This window comes from Castor canadensis, chromosome 16, assembly GCF_047511655.1.
Source record: "Castor canadensis chromosome 16, mCasCan1.hap1v2, whole genome shotgun sequence".
Classification (NCBI taxonomy): Eukaryota; Metazoa; Chordata; class Mammalia; order Rodentia; family Castoridae; genus Castor; species Castor canadensis.
Window position 1 is genome coordinate 13,889,393 of NC_133401.1, and position 21,331 is coordinate 13,910,723.

At 53.0% G+C, this 21,331-nt stretch overlaps 1 protein-coding gene across 3 annotated transcripts in view; it reads left to right on the forward strand.

Annotated features, from left to right (window-relative positions):
• Positions 1–537: 537 nt before the first annotated feature.
• Positions 538–21,331, forward strand: part of Akt2 (AKT serine/threonine kinase 2) — a 50,553-nt gene continuing 29,759 nt past the window's right edge. The window contains exons 1-2 of one of the 3 annotated variants that reach the window (XM_020166938.2): positions 538–710; positions 18,867–18,996. In XM_020166938.2, coding sequence (XP_020022527.1) covers positions 18,951–18,996 — 46 coding nt within the window. In that variant the 5' untranslated portion in view covers positions 538–710; positions 18,867–18,950. Of the gene's footprint in view, positions 711–15,851; positions 16,005–18,321; positions 18,342–18,866; positions 18,997–21,331 lie in introns of those variants that run through there. The other 2 variants (XM_020166939.2, XM_020166940.2) reach the window with 2 other exon arrangements.

Genomic DNA, 21,331 nt, shown 5'->3' on the forward strand with positions numbered 1-21,331 from the left:
TTGTTTCCATTTTGCAGAAAGATACTGAGGCACAGAAAACTGTCGACCCACAGTTTTAGACAAGAATGAAATTCAAACCTGGGGTTGTGCGGCTTCAGAGCCTGAGCTCAATCAAGACAGGCAAACTAAAAAAGAAGCCCCTGCCAAAACTCCGCTCCGGGCTCTTTCAAGAACCTCTCTTGCGAGAGGAAGAAGATAAAAGCGTAAAAGAAGATCAAAGCGTATGTAAATAAGGACCAAGGGCTGACGGGAAATAATCACTGCGGAGCGCTTCCAGGGAAAGTCAGCGGCGGTATCCTACTGCGCACGCGCAACTCTCATTTCGGGCCCGCGCCAGAGCCTGGCGCTTACACAGGCCAACATGTCCTAATATACGCAGGCGCTCCGCTGTGACCACGCCCTCCCTTCCTTGCACTTGCGCACTGGCGCTCTACAAGCCGGTCCCTCACTCTTTAACGTCAGTTCCTGTTTGTGGCGAGAGAAGGCGGTATTTCCGGCTGGAGGGTGGGAGGGGGCGGTAAGCGGGGGCTGGGGGGAGGGGGCGGGGGGGCCGTGCCGCGCGAGCCGTTGAGTCTGGCTCTGTGAAGGCGTCGCCACTGTCTCGGCTACCGCCGTAGTCACCAGGAAACACAAGGAGCTGGAGCCAGCGCAGCGTGGCGATGGGCGGGGGTAGAGCCCCGCCGGAGAGGCTGGGCGGTCGCCGGTGACAGGTGAGTGCGCCAGCGCGTGTCCCCAAGGCCCCCCCCCCCGCGATGGTCGCGTCCGGGTCCCCCGCGGTGCCGCGCTGGGCCGTACCACCGTGCCCGTCGGGAGGGGACCGCGGACTTCGAGTCCCCCTCCCCCTTTCCGGAACTGAGTGGGGGTGGCGCACGGGGGTGGTGGGACTAGCCCTGAGGGGCCGGGGGCGGTGGTGATGGGCCGTACCACTAGAGCGGCAGGGGGAGCTCACCAAGTGTGTGAGGGTCGAACCACTGAGGGCACAGATTCCAACCTTGTGGGCTGGGAGCCGAGCCAGATGGGTGTGGGGAGAGATCGTGCCTGATGTGCGAGGACTAAACCAGTGAGGGGCACACCGTGTCAAGTGTAGAGAGCTGTGCCACTTAAGGGCTTTGGGGGCCATTCCTATAAGTTACTCGGAGGGATGGGGTTTCTGGAGAGTGGCCTGTACCGAGAGTGACTGGGATGGAGCCGTCTGGGTTGTACCACCTAGGCGCGCGGGCGGGGGGGCGCATCCTTAGGACGTACAGCAGCTCAGTGTCGGGAGGAGGACTGTGATGTTTATAATCTTTGAGGGACGGGGCGCAGGGGAGCAGGACATCCCCAAGTGGGTGGATGTTAGAGTCGTACTTTGGGGGATCTATGATGCCGAGTAGTGCGGAGGGGCTTCTGCTTCCTGTATTTAGTGTGTAGCGGGTGGGCGTTTACACAGAGCTCACCCTTAATTGAACTTCTTGATGACTTTGGGATGGACTGGGTGGTTACTAGGCACTTTTGAACACTGGGGTTGTCTATTCTGCGCACCAGAGCCCTCTCAGATTATTTCACTTTAAGGTGTGTGGGACATCCTTTGGCAAGTTCTTTCCTTCCGGGGGTGGAGGAGGTATGTCTTAGAAGTCGCTGAAGTCTGAGCTAGAAGCTCCCTGTTAGGAAAGGGAAAGGGTTTTGGGTTTGGATTTGAGGAGCTGTGCCCCTAAATCTCCTTGTTCAGACTTGGCAGAAAGTAGTGTTTGGAGGGACAGCTCAACCCCAAGGCAAGGTAGCTGGGGACAACTTGATCCTCAAGATTCTGAGGCCTTTTTCCTCTGATAGAGAACTCTTGTGACTCTGTGAGAGATCTAGGTTGGAATAATTAGGCTTTTGAGTGGGGTGCTTTTAAGCCCTGTCCACTCTCCCCTTCCCAGAGAAGCAGCATTCAGTCCTTGCCCTATCTTGTTGCTTAGTGGGTGTGAAGGGCCCAGACACCAAAGCAAACCACCTCAGGCTCCTCCATCCCCTTCCATGAGGCTGTTCGTGTCTCTGGGTTACCAGCCCTGCTGCTTGTCATGTTTGTGTTCCCTCCCAGTTGAGCCATAACAGTTGGCCCCTTGGTGAGGCTGAATGCTGTTTTCTCAGCTGTTCCTCTCTGCATAGGCCACAGGGACTTGGAGGGGTTTGCCCCTGGCCCATCCTCACCACGGCTGTTCTGAAGGGCTCCCGGCAGTTAGATCCCCTACAGGTCTGATTTCTCTTGTGGTTCCTGGCCTGGTACTTGGAGCAGCCAACCCTAGAAGTTTGTGGTCAGTGCCTCTGCTCCCTAGGCCAGCTTGTGACCTTTGCTTGTCCTGTAACCTTTGCCCTGAGTCTGGCTGCAGTCCCTGATCGATTCAGCTGACCAGGCTGGTGATGTGGTCAAGGGGGCAGATGGTTGCCTCTGGTCCCCAGCAGTGACTTCCAAACTGACTTGTGTCCATGGATGATTGTTCCTGAGTACGATCACCCATGATCGTACTCAGGTCCCTGAGTAATGGAGGCAGTGGGCACTCTTGAGGGTTTTTCCCTACTAGAGGGTTTGTCCTCTTGTTCTGTCCTCCTAGCTTTTAGAGAGAGCGCCCAAAAAACAACAATAAAAACAACCATGAAGTTGATGGCTGACCTTACCTTGAGTGCATTTTGTGGGCCACACACTCTTCAGGATGCCTTACATAAGTGAACTTGCTGAATGTTCATATTCTAGAGTGGCGGGCACTGTTGTCACCTCTCCCTTTTGGGTAAGAAACTGAGGCACAGAGGCAAATCACTTCCAGGGCTTTCAGAAAGCGCTTATTGAACATTTGGCCCATACTAAGTGTGTTGACAGGCTTTTTGCACACATGATCCTATTTAATAAGTCTTAAAACATACCTGCAGTTATATTTTTCTTTACAGAGTCCTGTGAGTGAGGTGGGAGTATGGTACCCATTTTACAGATAAGGCAACTGAGGCACTGAGCTGTGAGGAGGCTTTTGTTTGTGAGTGAATACTCTGTGTCTGGCTGTGGGCCCCTATCTGGTGTTTATTTCTTTTTTTGCAGAGTCAGAAATTGAGGCCTAGAGGAAGAGTTGCCTTCTCCCAGGTCTTATCAGACCCTCAGAGACCAGGCTGAGGTTTGAACCCAGGTCATTTAGACTCTGGTGCCACAGTCTTTGCATACCAGGTCCCAGGCTGGAGTGGGTCCTTGTCCCCTTTATACTCAGATACTTCTTTGCCTTCACCCCCAGGCTTAGGGCTGCAATGAGTGCTTCTATCCATGGCCAGTCCAGCACTCATGGGCTTGCAGGGGAAACTTGGAGTCTTCTGAATTGAGATAGGCATTTTTTTTTTCTCTGTATTGGAGTTTGAGCTTAGGGCCTTGTGCTTGTGCTTGCTAGGCAGGTGCTCTACCATTTAATTCATGCCCTCAGCCCTTTTTTGCTCTTAGTTATTTTTCAGGTAGGGTCTTAAGTTTTTGCTCAGGGCTGTCCTTAGACTGTGCTCTTCCTACCTCTGTCTCCTGTGTAACTGGGATTATAAGCATGAGCCACTATACCTGGCCCTGAGCTAGGGCTTCTTTTCACTCTGGATCCGTGTGTGCTGGGAGGGAGAGGAGACAGCACGAGAACCACGCAGGAGTAACATAGCCACTGTTACAGGTAGGATGGGAATGTGTTCTGGTGTTTTTGCCTTCTTGCTATGTAACCTTGGACCACAGCACTCACCTCCATGCAGTGGGCTCAGAAAGGAAGTCATCTGCTGTGAGTTTTTCTCACAGCAAGGAGCTCCTAGGATGGTGTCTGGTGTGGTGGAAATCTTGGTGGGTAGTCACAAACATGTTATGGGACCAAGATACTCTGCCCTGCCCATCCTTACCTTTGGTTCCAGCTCTGCTGAGCCAGGATCTAAACATTCGGTGTTTCCAGCTTCTGTTAAAAGCTGTGCTAGTTTAAAAAAAAAAAAAAAAAAGAGCTGTACTGAAGAGATTTTGAGCACAGGGTTCAAATCTAGCCCCACCATGCACTGGTTGTATGGTCTTTTTTTTTTTGGTGACACTGGCTTGGCAAGTGCTCTAGCACTGGAGCCACTCCCACCAGCCCCACCTGTTGTATGGACTTGAGCAGCGCTTCACCCCCTGAGTGCCTTTCATCCGAGTCATGGGAGTGATGGCAATCTCTGGCTGATGCTGTTGCTGGGAAGCTTAGGTGGGTTGGTTTGTGGAAAGCATTTGTAGCTGTGTGGACAGAGCAGCGCCTGCAGGGCTGCTTCCTCTTCTCTACTCAAGACAAGCAGTGTGCAAGGTGTACTCTCAGTGTAGCCTAGTAATTCTTACTATTTCTGCTAGGACTTTGAGGGCCTACCCAGTTCACAGAACTTTGTTAGAGGACATCTGGAGCAGGGCAGGGCCAATATTAGCCTCTCCATTTCTCAGAGGCGGAAATGGGGGCGGGGTATATAATCAAGGAAAAGCTGACAAGTGCAGCTCCTAGGCCCCTTCCTCTCCCATGATGTAAGTTGCTGCTCTCCAAGGTGCAAGTCTAAATCCTTCCCAGCTGTCAGCTCTGTGCTTACCTTTCCTCTGGGTGCTTTTGTTGAGTGTCCACCATAACCCCTGGAATGGCATGACATTTGGGAGTGGTCTGAGCGAGTAGCAGCAGAGCCTGTGGGGTCCAGGTGAGAGGTGTGGGTTTGATCCTGAGCTAATTGTGGTGCTCAGAAAAGGGTTTCATTCATCCACCACCATTTATTGAGCACCAACCATGTGTCTGGCATTGCATCAAGTGCTGGAGATTTGGGGGTATGCTGGCCAAAGTCTATCCTCACAGAGCTGAAGATGACCAAAGCAAAACAAGTGAGAAAGTGAGGAGTTGGTTGGATACCAGGCAGGGGATTGAGAGGTGCTGGGGGCTGTTGGGGAGCCTCCTTAGTGTGATAGCAGGGAAGACCTGTGAGCTGTCCCAGATGGGCAAGGTTTGGCAAGGCAGTCATGTGGGATGGGAGAAGGACAGCCTTCTAGAAGGAAGACTTGTAGTGTGGAGGTCTGGAGGGAGGTTTAGTGTGGCAGGGTGCAGGGATGGGTTGCATGAAGACCTGCATGTGAGGTCTGGGCAGAGTCAGTGAGGGCAGCTAGGGACTGCAGCTCAGGACCTAGGCCCCGATGAGCCTGTAAACCATGGAGGAGGAGTTAGAAGTTCCAGTAAGAGCAGCCTGGGCAGATTTTGGGTTTTAGAAGGTGACTCTGGCCCTGAGAAGGTCATAGGCTTCTATCTGGGGGTGGGCAGAATTGACCCCCTTGGCAGAGAGTTTCACATGCCTCCCACTTCCCTCTCAAGTGGAATCACTGCTTTATGATTGGCAGAGGCCCAGTGGTCACCTCCTTCTGCTGTGGTTTTTACAGTGCTCCCCAGAGATGGGGCTGTTACTCTCAGGGGGAGAGGAGGGCTCTATGAGCTGACTTTTTTGCCTATCCCTCCCCAGCCCAGCCAGCTGTGCTGTTGGCAAGGATCAGTGCAGAACAACAGTCACACTAATAGCGAGGGTCCTGGCCACAGATCCTGCCCTCTGCTTGTCCTGCACTCTAGAATGGAAGGAACAGGTCTTGGGGGCTGGCCTTTTGGCAAGGAAGCCCATAGGCTGGGGCTGATGTTATGAAGGCAAGGTAATTGGGTGTGGCATGTTGCTCTCTTCTGGCTGGGGGAGCAGGGAGGGTCTGGAGTGCTGTGAAGCCAAGGCAGCATTTGCATTAAGATCTGTGGACCAAAGGAATTGAGAGCCTCTAAAACCTCAGCTGGGTCTCCCAGCTGGAAGTTTAGGGACCAGGTAAATTTGGATGGCCTGACTCCAGTGTTCCTCATCACACAGAGGTGCTGTGGAACCCTAGGTGAGGGTGACTTCTAATCCTTCCTGGGAACCCAGGCACAGCAAGCAGGCCATTTGTTTCTCCCAGGCTTGGTCTGGGGTGCCACCCTGGAAAGAGCAGAGCCCCGTCCTGGGATGGGAAGGAGTAGCTTCTGTCGTTGATTTCAGCCTTGGAGGACCAGAGACACTTCTCTCCTGGCCTCTTTAGCTTCCCTGAGCTCTCGGCAGAAGGCCCGAAGCCACCAGGCCTCTGGCTGCATCGTGGGGTGGTTCTGTGGCAGGCTCTTCTAGCCAGCCAGCCAAGTAGCTAGAGGCCCAGTTGGGGGAGCTGGCCTGGGAGGAGGGAGGAGGGAAGGGAGTGTGGGAGGAGCACGGGGTGGAATCTCATCCTGGCCCCCTGAGGCAGGATCTGCTGCCAACCCAGCACCCACAGCAGGGCCCCTGTGCTGTGGGTGCACCACACAAGACAGCAGAGCAGGACAGCAAGCTGAGCCAGCTAAGGAGACTTTGTAGCATAGGTCCCTGCTGGAAGCTCCTCAAGCCCAGCAGCTCTGGCTGGGAAGCTCGTCCACAGATGTTGTTTCTAAGGGTGAGGCCAGACATCCATGCTTTGCTTGGTTTGCCACCTCCATGGTCTTTCTGAGCAGACTGGGGTGGCTGCTGCTATTGTCCCTTGCCCAGTCTTCCAGGCTTCTTATTGTTGGAGCATCACTGGCCTGCCCTTACTCAGCCTGGCCTGCCTGTGATCCAGGCCAGGCAGCTGATGACAGACAGTCGTCTCCCGGTGCCTTCTCGGTGCCATGGAGTGCCAGGGGGTGGGGTGCACCTCGCTGAGGTGCAGTTTGCTCTGCTGAAGATGGAGATGCTTATCAAGGCTGTGGGGGCAGGGAGTTGGGTTGTTAGTACGGCCTCCGGGAGGATCAGGCTAGGGTTCATGGGCACCTGGTAGCAGAGATGGCCCTTGGGATGGCCAGCCTGTTCTGTGGATCTCAGGGCTTTGAGAGAGTTGGGGGCCCATTAGTTGGGTGTCCTCCAGGGAGGGCTCTGCACTGAGCTGCTGTGAGGTCCCTGTGCTGAGGTGCCATAAGGGCCCTGTGCGTATTTGCTCTGAAAAACCTGCATTTTGATTGGAAACTACACCCAAAAAATATATAGCATGTCCTAGTTATTCTTTTTCATTTTTTGAGTCAGGGTCTCACGAAGTAGCCCAGGCTGGCTTGGAGCTCCTGCTTCAGCCTCCCAAATGCTGGGATTACAGGTGTGTACCACATGCCTTGCCTGGCCTTTTCTCGGGAGTAGTTACCTGCACAGTTTTTTCCTGGTTCCTTCTCCAAAGTTGAGCATGTTTGCTTGCCTAAGGGTACCTTGGGAGCTGGGTGCAACTGTTATCCCCATTTCCCAGGTGAGGAAACAGGCATAGAGAGGCTATCACACTTGTCCCAAGATGACCTGTTAGTAAGTGACAGGGAAATTTGAATGCACATCTGCCTTTTTTTTTTTCTCTGTACTGGGGCTTGAACTCAGGGCTTTCACCTTGAGCCACTCTGCGCCAACCCTTTTTGTGATGGGTATTTTCGAGATAGGGTCTTGAGAACTATTTGCCTGGACTGGCTTCAAACCGCAATACTCCTGATCTCTGCCTCCTGAATAACTAGGATTACAGGTGTGAACTCTTGGCGCCTGGCCTAAGCTGCCTTTTTGAGACAGGTCCTTACCAGGTCATCAACAGTGCTTGTAAAGGATTTTTTCTGGCTTTCTCTTCTGCTAGACAGAGCTGGCACCAAGAAGGCCTTGGTCTTGGAAATGCCTCCATTTGGCTGCTTGAGAGGTGGGTGTGGTGGCTCTCTCCCCTCCCCCACACCCCCAATGCTGCCATAACCCTGGCCTTGGCTGTCTTTTCCCCGGAGGCTGGGAAGAGTTGAGACTATTTCCTCCCTGCCTTGGGGTCTACTTCCCAAATGGCCACAAGAGTCACCCCTTGGCTATTTTTGGTCATTTCTGTATCCCAGTATGTCACCACGTATTTATCGAATCCCTGCTGTGCCATGTGTGGTTCTGGGTGCCAGAGGGGCAGAGAAGCAGCATTTGCCTGCAAGTGTGGAAGGGATAGCAGGGTAGCTGGACTTGGGAAGGCTTCTGAAGGAGCAGCCTGCTGATTAGGGAGGCCAAAGGGTGGCCTGGGTAAGCCCTACTGAGGTAGGTTGTGTGGTTGGAGCTGAGGGAGTGGGGCTTGGAGAAGGCTGGGCTCAGGCCTGGCCTGGTGAGGAGCCAAGGCTTCATCCTCAGAGGATGGTCAGGGAGGTGTGGGAGTGGGAGGCTGTATGGGAGGAGCTAGTCAGTTTCAGGTGGGCCCCCAGGTGCCAGCTAGGAGATGGGTCTGGGCAAGGAGCAGACCATGTTCTGCTTCAGACTCAGGGTTTCCTAGGGCCCAGCTTCTCAAATTGGTGTCCAAAGGCCTTGGGATTGGGGGTACATTCTGGGGGTATATACTTTTTTTTTTAGTTGAGTGTTTTCATTTAGATGAGATTTTCAAAAAGTTAATATAGGCATGTCATGAGTCATCATGATTTCTTCCTAACCCTAGTGACTAGATTAACATAAGAGGGCCTTTCCTGGCCCTTACTGAGTTCACCTTTGTATAATTGCTGCCCCTTTTCCCCAGCTGTCCTTGTCCCTAGCTGTGCACTGAGCATACCTCAGGGGGTCCCTGTGACAATGCAGGACTATTCAAAAAAATTACCTTTTGAGGTAACATCACACATGCTCGGTCCAATTGCTGCCAAATCCCGTTTTATATACAAGCATTTGAGGTTCAAAGTGACCTGTGCTGTCTGGAAGGGGTAGTCAGGATTTGAGTGGACTCAACTGTGAGTTTGGGCCTCTGTGTCCTGCTTCTGTTCTCTGGGGAGCTGGGCATAGCTCAGGCCTCTGAACCCTGGGCTCTGTGGGGCTTGCACCTCTGTGGTAGCTGCGAGGTACATGGGGTTATTTGAGTTTTAATTAGAATGAAATAAAAATGAAAATGCTGTTCTTCAGTTGCCCTGACAACAGTTCAGCCCCTCAGTAGCCACACTCCCATAATTACAACTGCAGAAGTTCTGGTGACCGATTCTGCATAGGTTCTGCCTAGGTGCAGCCTGTTTCCTGCCCTCCTTTGCTCACTGTGTGATCCTGTGCACATGGCTTGGGCTCTGGGCCTCAGTCTCCTCTGTAGAACAGAGATAGTGGTACCATGTACCTTCCTGGATCACAGCAGGGCTTGCATTGGCCCATGCCTGGCACTTTGTGAGTTCTCTGAGTATCAGATGTGGGAGGCCTCTGCCTGTGTGCTCCTAGGTCCCAGCTCTCCTGTCTCACTCCTCATCACAGAGCCTAACGAATGCTGCCCGTTGGCCCTGCCCTTCTTCCACCTGCCTGAACTGTGCTCCCCCAGGTCTCCACGTGGCTCTCATTAGGTCATGTTTTTGCTCGGATGTCACCATTCCTGTGAGCCCTGTATAAAATCAGAAACTCTTGTCCACTCTGTCCACCTAATCTTCCACATGCTGCTTTTCTGCAAAATGCTTGTCATGGGTATGCTGTGGAATTTGCTTTTTTATTTTGGTGGTCGGTAGTGCTGACAAAGTCAGTGCCATCTTAGTGGGTGAGTGAATGGAGGATTTTTTGTTTTACCTTCACTTGGAGCTCAAAAAGCTGCGGTTCCAGTTGTGACCTGCTCCTGAATCTGGATCCACCTTACTGGAGGGTAGGGGGTGCTGGGAACATAGCCAGGACGGGGACAGACTCTTCCTGCCTTATGGGAGCTCCTGGTGCAGCAGGGAGGCCACAGTACTCAGATAATGGTCTAGGTACCTGGCTGGGCAGTGGAGGATGTGCTTGGAGGGGAAGTTAAGGCCAAGCTCTTGAGGGTCTACCCTCTGTGTGGGAAGGGGCAGTCAGGGAAGGCTTTGCTGAGGAGTGGGCAAGTGAGGATGGGTGAACAGTGTGCTGGCCAGGGGAAACGGCATGTGCACAGGCCCCGGGGGGAAGAGCAAAGTCTTCTAAGGGATTGGGAGAAGGGAAACTTGAGTGTGGTGGGACCAGGTGACCCATGAAGCTGCAGAGTGGAGTGAAGGCCAAGGTGGGCAGACCCAGCAGCTTCTGTAAGGGGCATGCTCCCTGGGCACCTGGGAGAGGCGCTGAGTAGGGTCAGAGCTGTGCTTGGAGGATCCTGCTAGGTGCAGCTGGTGAGTTCATAGTCAGGCAGACTTGAATAGTCAACATGATTTCTGAAGGAGCTGCGAAGTCCTGGGTGGCAGTGTGGGGGGTAGGTGTGGGGTGGGGGGGCGACAGAGAAGACAAGGAAGATTCTTCTGGTGTTTATTCTCGTCCAGTTTCTTTCTCAGCCTGCCTACGCCTCCATTCTGCCCTCAGTGCTACCTGCTCCAGTAGACAGATGGGGTAGATGGGGGAGAGAAAAGAGTCTCTTTATTGCCACCTTCTCACCAAGGAGGCGGAATAGGTAAAACTTCATGTCCAGAAATACACAGTGTCTCCGCCTACCTGATGTGAGCCGGGCAACTGCGCCAGGCTCTGCTGGGGGAGAACTTTCTGTGGATAACTCTTCCAGTCCTCCCAACAGCCTGCAAGGCCTGTACTCTTGCCATCGCTAGTGGATGGATGAGGACGCATAGGTGCCAAAGGAGACAGTGACTTGTTTAAGGACCCACAGCGAGCGCGGAGCCTGGCGGGTGGTTCCTGAGGCTGCCTAAACACCTGCACTCAGCTCCATCCGGTTTGCTTTTCTGTGTGCGAGACACTTAAGTACATGCCTCCTTATGGCCTGGAGTATAGGACACTGCCTTGTGCAGTCTGTTATTGGTCCTATTATCACTTTTCTTCAGGGAGACCATAGCTGAACTTTGTCCATGGGTCATGAGCTGTCTATTCAGTAACATCAGCATGTGAAAAAATAAGCACATGGTAGAATTGAGGTGACAAAGTGGGTATGAGTGTGTTTCTGAAAAGGGTTGTCCTGTAAGTTCTTTTGAGCAGTGGGCCTTTGTCACCGAGTGCTGACAGTCTTGGTGTTGGTACAGTGAGGTTGGTGATTGTGCTCAGGGTGGCTGTGTTGGGTGCTGCTGAGTGGCTCAGTGCTGTGCTGATCCTGCCTGTGTGAGCCTGGAACAGGCTGCTGTCATCCCAGTTGCACAGAGGGGGAATCTGAGGCTGGGAGAGCAGGAATCCTAATGCAGTCTCCCTAATTCTAAAGGCTGTGTGGCGCAGTGTGGTGGTGAAGCTGAGGGTTACATTCCACTTCTGCACTTCTTGTCTGGTGGTCAGGGCAGGTCATTTTACGTTGCACCTCAGCTTCTGTACTAAAATAGAGACAGTAAACATGCCCACCTCAGCCAGGTGCTGGTGGCTCATGCCTGCAACTCTAGCTTCTTGGGAGGCTGAGATTTGAAGGATCATGGCTTGAGGCTAGCCCAGACAAAAGTTCGCAAGACACCCCCCTCCTCCAGCTCAACCATTATCTAGCTGGTGCAGTGGCCATGCCTATTATGCCAGCTACACAGGAGGCTAAGATACTGGTGTGTGTGTGTGTGATCACAGTTCCAGGCTAGCAGGGCAAAAAAAGTCAGAAGTTTGCAGAACCCCATCTCAATGGAAAAAAGCTAGGTATGGTGGGAAGCATAAAATAGGAGGATCATAGTCCAGGCTGGTGGTCTGGGCAAAAGGGAGCCCCTATCTCAAAACCAGAGAACAAAGACCTGGAGGTGTGGCTTACGTGATAGAGTACCTGCCTAGCAAGTGTGAAGCCCAGAATTCAAACCCCTGTACTGCTAAAAAAAAAAAAGAAAAAGAAATGCCCACTTCACAGCACGCACGTGAAGCACTGGTGGTATGTGTTATCTGAGCTGTTGCTCTTTTTATTTTCTTATTTTTCTGATACTGGGGTCTGACTTCAGGGCCTACACCTTGAGCCATTCCACCAGCCTTTTTTTTTTTTTGATGGGTTTTTTTGAGATAGGGTCTTGTGAACTATTTGCCCAGGCTAGCTTCAAACCACGATCCTCTTGATCTCTATCTTCTGAGTAGCTAGGATGACAGGTGTGAGCCACCAGCATCTGACTGCTGTTGCTCTTTTTAGTTTCCTTGTCCTATTAACCATATTGTAGTGGAGACCACTGTTGTGAGCATGCTGGCCCTAAGACCCTTAGCTCAGTGGCTCTCACCTGGGGTGTCTTTGCTCCACAGGGGACACTTGGTGTGGGCCACAAGTGGGTGAGCCATGCTCTTGGCATAGTGAGTAGAGAACAGAGTGGGTGCCGAACTTCATGCAGTGCAGAGCCCAGCCCCTCAGCAGGAGTTACCAGCCCAGTGTCACCAGGCTTGCTTCTCTACTACAGAGAAATTCCTCCAAGCACATGAATGTTTCCTACTTCATCAGTTTTGCTGAAATGACGTCAAAACAGGGTTTACATGGTGGCAAGTGGTTGGTGAGGGGTCCCACAAGCAGATGCTACCTGTCGGTGACAGGTTCTTGTCACTTTCAGTTTATCTCCAGGGCAGGTCCACCTGGGGGAGCTGTGACTCCAGGGCTGGGCAAGGCTCCACAGTGCCAGGAAGGAGCCCCCACCTGGAGCTGGTAAGTGCAGGTCTCTGCTTCCCACCCACCTCCTGAGCCATCTGTTAATCTGGCATGGAAACCAGGTCAGTGAGGGGTAAGGGAGGACCTAGCAAGTGCAGGGATGGAACCAAGCTGATTTTGAGCTGTTTCTGGGTACAGGCTTCTCTCTGTACAAGCTCATTCCACAGTTTTATTAACCGTCCACTGTATGCCCAGCACCGTAGGGCTGTTGGGGCCTGGTGGTCATGGTGACAGGCAGGAGTCCTTTGTTGCCATTCTAGGGCAGAGCTAGACGGCAAGCTGACAGTGAAACCTGTGGAGGTAGGTAAGAACCTTCCTCAGAGCCCAGCCCTGCATCCCCCAGCAGCCAGCCATGCAGGGAGTCCCCAAGGTGGCCTCAGGACCAGGAGGCAGACACCACCAGAACAGAGGGCCTTCAGAGAAGTAGAGACAGGGGATCATGTAACCTTATAGGTCTGGGTCCTGTCAGGGCTTTAGCTTTTGCCCCAGGTGATGGGACACAGAAGGATTTGAGCCATGGAGCAATCGGATCTGACTTGCTGTGTCATAAGGTTCCAGACTTAAGCACTGGGGTTCATCTAGGCCTCATAGCCCTTAAGTGGCAGGAGCTCAGTGACCCCCTTTTACAGAGGAACACACTGTCCCTAGCTGCCCATCTTGGATATGGTGGTCACCCAAGGGCTCCTCTCTGCGTCCTCTGCCTGAGCGCTATTAGTTCAGGATCTCAGCGTCATGAGAATTTCCCATGAACCTGAACATGGAGATGTGGCTTCTGAGGGGGCTTCAGTTTGTATCCCAGATGATGGAGATGAATTTTTTTTTTTGCGGTACTAGGATTTGAACTCAGGGCCTACATCTTGAGCCACTCCACCAGCCCTTTTGTGTGTGTGTGTGTGTATGATGGGTTTTTTCGAGGTAGGGTTTTGCAAACTGTTTGCCTAATCTGTCTTTGAACCGTAACCCTCCTCCTGATTTCTGCCTCCTGAGTAGCTAGAATTAAAGCCTTGAAACACCAGCCCCAGCTAAATTATCCCATTATTATTATTTTTTGGTGTACTGGGGTTTGAACTCAGAGTCACACGCTTGCTAGGCAGTGACTCTACTGCTTGGGCCACTCCACCAGCCCCTAAAAATGTCTTAAAGACAGTTAAAAGCAACTTCTAATCAAGGTCAGTGATACCTGTGGACTGAGCAGTTACTCAAGCAGAAGTCGTTGCCAGCACAGCTGCCCCTCCCTATTCAGAGCTGACTGCTGATGTGGGGAGCTCACTCTTGCGATCACGCTTCTCTCCCAGGACAAGCGCTCTTCATGGGGACAGTGTACAGGTGGCAGTGCCACAAGTGTCACTTGCCTGTGGCCATGTGGTCAAGGTACAGCAGAGTCAGGGTTGAAACCTGTGTCCTGGACAGTGCAGTCCTCACTATGGATGAGCAGTTCTTCCCAAAGGTAGGTTAAGGCAGGCCAGCATTCCTGCAGAGGAGACCTGCTTTGGGGGCTAGGAGGCCCAGGTTGGGCTCCTCTGTCATCTGAACTTCCGAACCTGGGTTCTGTGTGGCTCCTGCTTGTGTCATGAGGTACAGAGAAATAACATCAGAGACCCTCTTTATTGTGCAGTAAACCCATTATTGGGTGACCACAGTGAAACACAGTAAGCTCCTAGAAGGCCCCCCATCTCCCTAATGTAGCCACTCCTGCCTTTACAATACTTACTTTCTTGATTTTCTGTGTAGTTTTTGCATAGCAAAAAAGGGTTTGCTCACTAGCAGACATAGTCTGCCTGTTCTGATCTTGCTGCACATGATTCATGCTTGCTGTGCTGTTTGTGCCTGGCTTCTTCCACTCAGTCTTACACTCTTCTGCTTCCTCCCTGTGTGATCCTTTCTATTGCCGAGTAGTGTTCCACTCTACATGAATTTACCAGTTTGTTTATCCATTCTTTTGGGGGAGTGGGTTTTCTGCTCTGTCACATTTTGCTTGTAATATTTCTGTGAATATTGCAAACCTAATTTCTGTTGGGGGGCTGGGGACTTGCTGGGTCAAATATATTGTTCTAATTCTTTTTTTCTTTGCGGTGCAGGAGTTTGAACTCAGGGCCTACACCTTCAGCCACTCCATCAGCACTTCTTTTTGTGTGTGTGTGTGATGGGTTTTTTTTGAGATAGGTCTCAAGAACTATTTGCCTGGGTTGGCTTCGAACCTCGATCCTCCTGATCTCTGGCTCCTGAGTAGCTAGGATTACAGGCATGAGCCACTGGTGCCTGGCTAAATTTTAATTCTTACTGCCAGTTTTCCATGGTGGCCTAACAATTTTATAATCCCTCCAGTAGTAGATAAGAGTTCTCATTGTTCACTGGGAGCTGGTGGCTCACACCTATAATTGTAGCTGTTCAGTAGGCAGCAATCAGGAGGATCACAGTATGAAGCCAGCCTGGGCAAATAGTTGGAGAGACCTTATCTGGAAAAAAACCATCACAAAAAAGGTCTGGCAAAGTGGCTCAAGTGGTAGAGTGCCTGCCTGGCAAGCAGGAGGCCCTGAATTCAAACCCTAGTCTCCCCCCAACCCCCAAAAGAGTTCTCACTCTTCTACAGCTTTGCCAACTTATGGCATTTTCAGTTTTGTTTCTGTTTTTGGTGGTACTGGGATCTGAACCATGGTACTGGTGCTCTACCATCCCCCAGCCCATTTTGCTTTGGTTATTTTTGGGATAGGGTCTTGTGTTTATGCCCAGGCCAGCCTGGACTGTGATCCTCCTAGTAACACATTCCAAATAGCTGGGATGACAGGTGCACAGCACCAACACCCAGCTTTTATTGGTTGAGGTGTTGGGGGGAGGGGGGTCTCGCAAACTTTTTGCCTAGGCTGGCTTTAAATCAAAATCCTCTGGTCTCCTCTTTCCTAGTAGCTGGGATTACAGTTGCAAGCCGCTGAGCCTGGCACATTGTCAGTTTTTTAAATTTTGGCTACACCAGGCAGGTGATTTTAATCTGCATTTTCCCATGACTAATGGGCTTGTGTGTTCCTTAATTGTCTGGGTACCCTCTCTAGCAAGGTACCCTTGTTCTTTTCACGTTGTGTCCAGGTAACTATTGTCTAGTCAGTAGCTGTAGTTCCAGCTCAGGCCCTCAGCACACTCAAGCCTGGGCCCTTCAGGAAGCAGCAAGTGGGCGTGGAGCCACCAGGGCTCCCTGCTGTGGGATGACCTGCCACAGGGGCAGCCTGGGCAGGTCTCTGTCCTCGGCCTGCAGCTCCCCAGTGATCAGGCCATGCTCTTGGCTCTGCTGCCTGGCATTTCATCACCACAGGACTGCGTCACAGACACCTCGGTTGAGGCGCCACCCTCAGTGGGAGGATGGGCAGGAGCCAGGCAGGACACAGGGGATCTTCCAGTTTCTCCCCTGCTCTTGCCAGCCTGCCTGAGCTGCTGCTACTGACTTATTAGTCGCTGAGAGGAGGTCGTAAAAAGTGGCTTTGGTGTGCTGAGCTGCAGCCAGGGCCTCCACCACTCAGCCAGGAGACCCAAGGTAAATGGCTTCCCATCTTGAGCCTCTGTCCTCACCTGGGCATGTCATGGCCCCTCTGGTGGGGTGTTGGGAGCACCGGCGCCCCGTCCAAGGCCACCCAGCTGGTGACAGCTCTCGGACTCTGGAACCTTGACCACTCTTGGCCACACCTGGCTGCCTTCACTTAAGCTTTTGAACAGTGGCAGCCGTGTATGTATTGGGCACCAGGCAGTGGTGAGCACTCTGTCCACCATGGGTGCTTTAGTGTTCTTGCTGACCCTTGTGCTACTGGGTCATGGAAGCTCCGAGAGGGATGTTGCTGGTTCATTGAGGGTGGGAGAGAGCTGAGGTTGGGCACCATCCCTGTTCTCTTCCTTCCTCAGCTGCCCTTCCTTTGGACTTGAGTTTTCTGCCAGAGAACTCCACCTGTTCTGAACTGAGCTTGTAGCTGGGGAAAGTGTGGTGTCAGGCCCCAACTCCCAGCCACAGCCCAGAAACCCTGAGTGTTCTCCCTAGGTTCACCTGAGCACAGCTCCTTCCGGTGTCAGGGCCTTTGCTTTTGCCATTCTCCTGCCTAAAATTCCTTTCCCTGCACTTCTGCACCACTAACTCCTTTGGTTACTTTAGGTGTCTGCTCATGTGTCATTGCACTGTGTGGCTCCACAGCATCCCATTCCATGTTATCCTTTCCCCTTTTCCTTCTCAGCTCCACTCTGTCACCTGACATGTGTTTGTGTGGTTCTGTCAGTCCTGCCAGAGTGTGGACTTTGTAAGGCTGGGCAGGAGCTGTGTCTTAGTGATGCTGTATCTCTAATATCTGGAGCTGAAGACACACTCGGGGAGGATTGGTGGCACAAGCAGGGTGCGGGTGTTTCCACAGCTGTGTTGGTCTGAGCTGGTTTCTTCGGGAGACTTAGCTCATTCATTGCTCAGTGATGTCGTGTGGGGCTGGCTGTGGAAGTAGCACCAATAGGGATGGGGCCTGTGCAGCCTCTGAGAGTCAGAGGGCCCCATCTGACTCTCAGTGCCATGAGAAGGGGGCACTGGTTCCCTGACCTCTAGGAGGAGCATGTGCAAAAGATATAGGAATGGAGGTCTGGTGCAGGACCTCAGCCACCAATGCCTGCTGTGGAGAGCAGGGTGGGCGGGAGGCTGGAGAGGTGCAGTAGTCACTGTGGTCAGCCTTTGCATTCTAGGTGCGGGTCTCTGCAAATGCAGGCCACCCAGCTCAGGCAGGGTTTTGAATAGGGAGAGGTGGGGCCAGAGTTAGCTGGAATGCAAGGATCAGGGGTGAGGTGACAGGACTGGAGGAGGTGCCGCAGACAGACCTGTAGATGGCCCACCAGGGCTGTGGGTACTGGGCCTGAAGAGGGGTGGTGCACAGGCAAGTGGGTAGGAGGCCTCTGGAGTGAAGGGCGGCCAAGGCCAGGTCCTGGATGGCCTTGAGCTACAAACCCAGGAGTTTGGATGTTTTTGCCAAGGACAGTGAGGGACCATAGAGGTTTTGAGTAGGGGAAGAATAAGGTCCAATTGAAGGTTCCCTCTAGTTACTGGTGGGGGGAGGGGGCAGGTTTAGGGGAGGAGCTCAGTGAAGGGCAGTGGGATCCTGGCAGAGTGGCCATGGTGTGAGGGGGAGGAGAGGAGTGTGTATGTTGGAAGTTGACATTGGTGGAATGTTTAAGGTTGAGGGCTCAGGATCCTGTGTGTTGTGGTATGAAGTTTCACACGTGTGGTGGGGAGGTCTTTATTTCTGTTCCCAGCCTTTTCAAGTTGAAGTCCAGCATGTGATTTCTCACCATCCTGTTCTCTTCCCTGCTGTCCCTCTTGTCTTTCCTCCTGCTTCTTCCCACTTACCGCCCTTCCTTCTGCCCAGGGCCTGGGCAGTCTGCTACTGTCACATGCCAGGCAGGAGCGTGTCCGGCCCCCCTAGCTCCCCTGGGGCACGAGAGAAAGCTGATACCTTTGGTGTCCCTAGAGCCAGCTGCCACTTCTCTGGGGGCCTCCTCAGCTCCTGACCTGCTGTCCGCAAATAACCCTGGGCTGGGAAAGGCAAAAGGCGCCTTGGGTTCCATGGCCTCCATCCAGGCCCCAGGCTCCAGGTAGGGGCCCAGCTGGCAGCTGCCTTGCGCCCTTCTTCCTCAACTCGGGAACCTGAGACTGAAGCAGTAGCCTCGGCGTCTGTCAGTCTGTCGGCTCCTGGTCCCTGGGAACACAGAGGTCTTGGGGAGGGGACCAGGACTTTGGTCAAGCTTCCAGTCTGACTTCCGGGCCTCAGACAAGTTCGTGCACAGCAGATTGCTTGTTCAGGATCCCACAGCTTCTGAGACTTGTCTGTCCTCTGTTGTCTGGCAGGGACAGGTAGGGAACTGAGGCTGGGGAGTGACATGGGATGGCCCAGTGTTGGGCGAAGGGGTGTTTAGACTACGCAAGGCAGCAGATTGATGGCTCCCTATTTTGGAAAAGAGAGAATGAGTGTCTGTACACGTGTATGCATATGTGTGTGTGTGTGTGTGTATGTTGGAGGGCAGACAGATGCTGGTGGCTTCGAGCACACCCTCAATGCCCAGGGCTGTCTGATTCATCTTGTGTTACCTCAGTGCTGGGGCATGGGGGTGATGCAGGGGGTGGGGTAGCCACTACGTTGGTGTTGCCCAGCCAGGAGCAAGGGTGGAGGGAGAGGACTGGGTGCAGAGCCCGGCTGCCCCTGGGTCAGGCAGCTCTGCTTCCCTCACACTGTGGTCTCTGGGGTCCTATGGGAGGGCCCTCGCCACCTGTCCTGGCTATGCTGGTACAAAGCAAGCCAGGCAGCCAGAGGGCCTGAAGACTGAATGAGGAAGCTGGGGTATAATCCCTCTTACTGACAGCTTTTCTCTTATCTTACAGACTATACTCTGTCCACAGCACCTCCTGCATGTCCTGCTGTCTTGAGCTGTCCCAGGCTAGGTGACAGCGTGTCACGCTGCCACCATGAATGAGGTGTCTGTTATCAAAGAAGGCTGGCTCCACAAGCGTGGTAAGGGGCTGCTTTTGCCCACCAAGATTGCATGTCTCCCCCTTGCATCCTGCTCCCTTCTGGCACCCCAAGGGGCAGAGGGTGCAGGGTGATTGCCATCTCCAGGAGACAGCATTCCAGAGCCCCCAGCCAGTGCCCCACCTGCATGTTTATAGACTAATATCTTCTGGGGTCATCCAGGAAGGGGGCTGTGGATCTACCTGGTCTGAGTCTCCAGGCCTAGTTGGGTACCACATGAGTCCAGAGGCCAGGCCTGTGATAAGTAATCTCACTCGTACCCTATTTTATAGGTGAAGAAATAGATTCAGAGAGGAGAAGTCATTTAACTGAAGTAACACAGCAAAGTAGTAGTCAACATTCATTCAATAAATATCTATAGAGTATAATGTGGTATGCTGGGACACCCTCACTGAGGTCATGTTCAGTCGGGAGTGGGAGCAAAAAATAATTAGGCTGACATATGACGTTAGGTGGTAGAAAATGCTGTTGTGAAAAAGACCTGGGAAGTAAGGAGCTGGAGGGAGACATGTCAGTCAGGGAGGCGCTCTGAGGAAATACGGGAATGAGCCACAGAGAGCTTGGCAAGGGCATCCCAAGGGAGGAACAGTGAGGACAAAGGCTCTGAGACAGGCGTGTGCCTGCTGTTTCTAGGAACAGCATAGCTGGAGCAGAGTGAGCAAGAGTGAGGTGCAGGAGGCCAGGCAGAGCAGTGACATGGAGCCAACCGTGTTGTGTCCTGAAGGTCATGTAAGGAAGGGACCTTAACTTCAACTGCAGGTGATAGGAAACCTGGGATGTTGGGAGCCAGACGGGACTTGATCCAGATGTGTTGATGGAAATCCGAGATCCTGGCAAGGGGGTGGACAGGGAAGAGACTAGACCTTGAGACCCCATGGCTTCCTTTCTTCTGATCCATCTGCCATGCGAGGCTGGGAGGCAGCTGGATAGGAAGCAGTGTGTGCTAAGAGTCGACTTATTACTGCTTCCATGGGCCTTCTCCTGGAGAAGGGGGCTGGAGAAGCTGTTCTGTGCCCTTCAGTCATTCTGAAAAGTGTATTTATGGAGTAGTCCCTGTAGGGCAGGCACTGTTCTAGGTCCTGAGGACACAAAAGTGAGTGTGACATGGAGACCCCCATCCTCAGGTTGGCATCTGGGGGGGCAGGTAGGGCAGACATACATAACAAGAGATGCTTCGTGCAGTAGAGTAAAAGCGGGTGGCAAGAGAAGGATGTGGCCTGAGGTAGTGGGAGCAGGGAGTCCCTCCTGCCCTGAGGAGCCAGGAGAGCAAGCCTGTGGTTCACTAGGGCAGTGGCACATGGGGAGAGGGGATGGTCAGAGTGTCTGAGGGGAGCAATCAGGTCATGTTTGTAGAAGAGCAGGTGGCCATGGGATAGGAACCTGTCCTGCCTGTCCCAGCCTGCAGACACAGGCAGCAGTGAGAGACAGAGGCCACTCCCCAGGGCTAGTGCCAGGCCTCCCTATCAGAGCAGTGAGGAGGAGGAGGAGCTCCATCTCCTGTAGTCTTCTCAGGCCCCTCAATCCAGCCTCAGGCTGACCCCTGAGTCTGGGGCTATCCACAGAACTTTCTGAACCTTGACATTTGCCAAGGTTCTAACCTTGGCTCTGTCACTTCTCCATGTGACAGTGGGTAAGCTGTGTCACTGAGCCTTGACTTCACATCTGTACAGTGGGTTAGCAGTCAGGCCTTTGATGTCAGCACCATGAGGGCAGGATTTTCATGTGGCTTCTTCACCTTAGTATGTTCAGGACCTCAAAAAATGCTTGGCATGCAGGAGGTGCCCGGCAAGTGACTGTGGAGTTAGTGATTTTGGCGGGGGGGTTGTGTGTGGTGTCATAGCTAGGGTACACCAGGCTCTAGAGCTCCTGTCCCTCAGCTCCAGGCTCTGGGGCAAGGAGGCCTGTAGGTGACTGGAGAACTGCTGAGGGCTGAGGACTTTGTCTCCAGTCTAGACCCAGCTGATGGCATTAGGTGGTCATGGCTCCTCTTAGGGTGTCACTGCAGTGGGTCAGATGCGCTGGTCTCAGGCCTGGCCCTGTCTGCTGGGATGGCCCAGTTTGAACACACCTGCCTTGGTTGTACGAGACATGTATACACATATACACTCATGCTACACTCACTCTCTTCCCTCCCTGGGTCTCTCCAGTGCATAGGCGGGCAGAGGTAGGCCAGCAAGGTGGGCATTGCTACCTGCCACTGTCTTGGCACCTGTGCCAACTCACCCCCACCCCTATGGGTTAAGATAATTGCTGTACTGGTTTACTGAGCATCCATCTGTGCCAAGCCCTGGGGTCTGTCCCAGGCAGCCTGCTATTG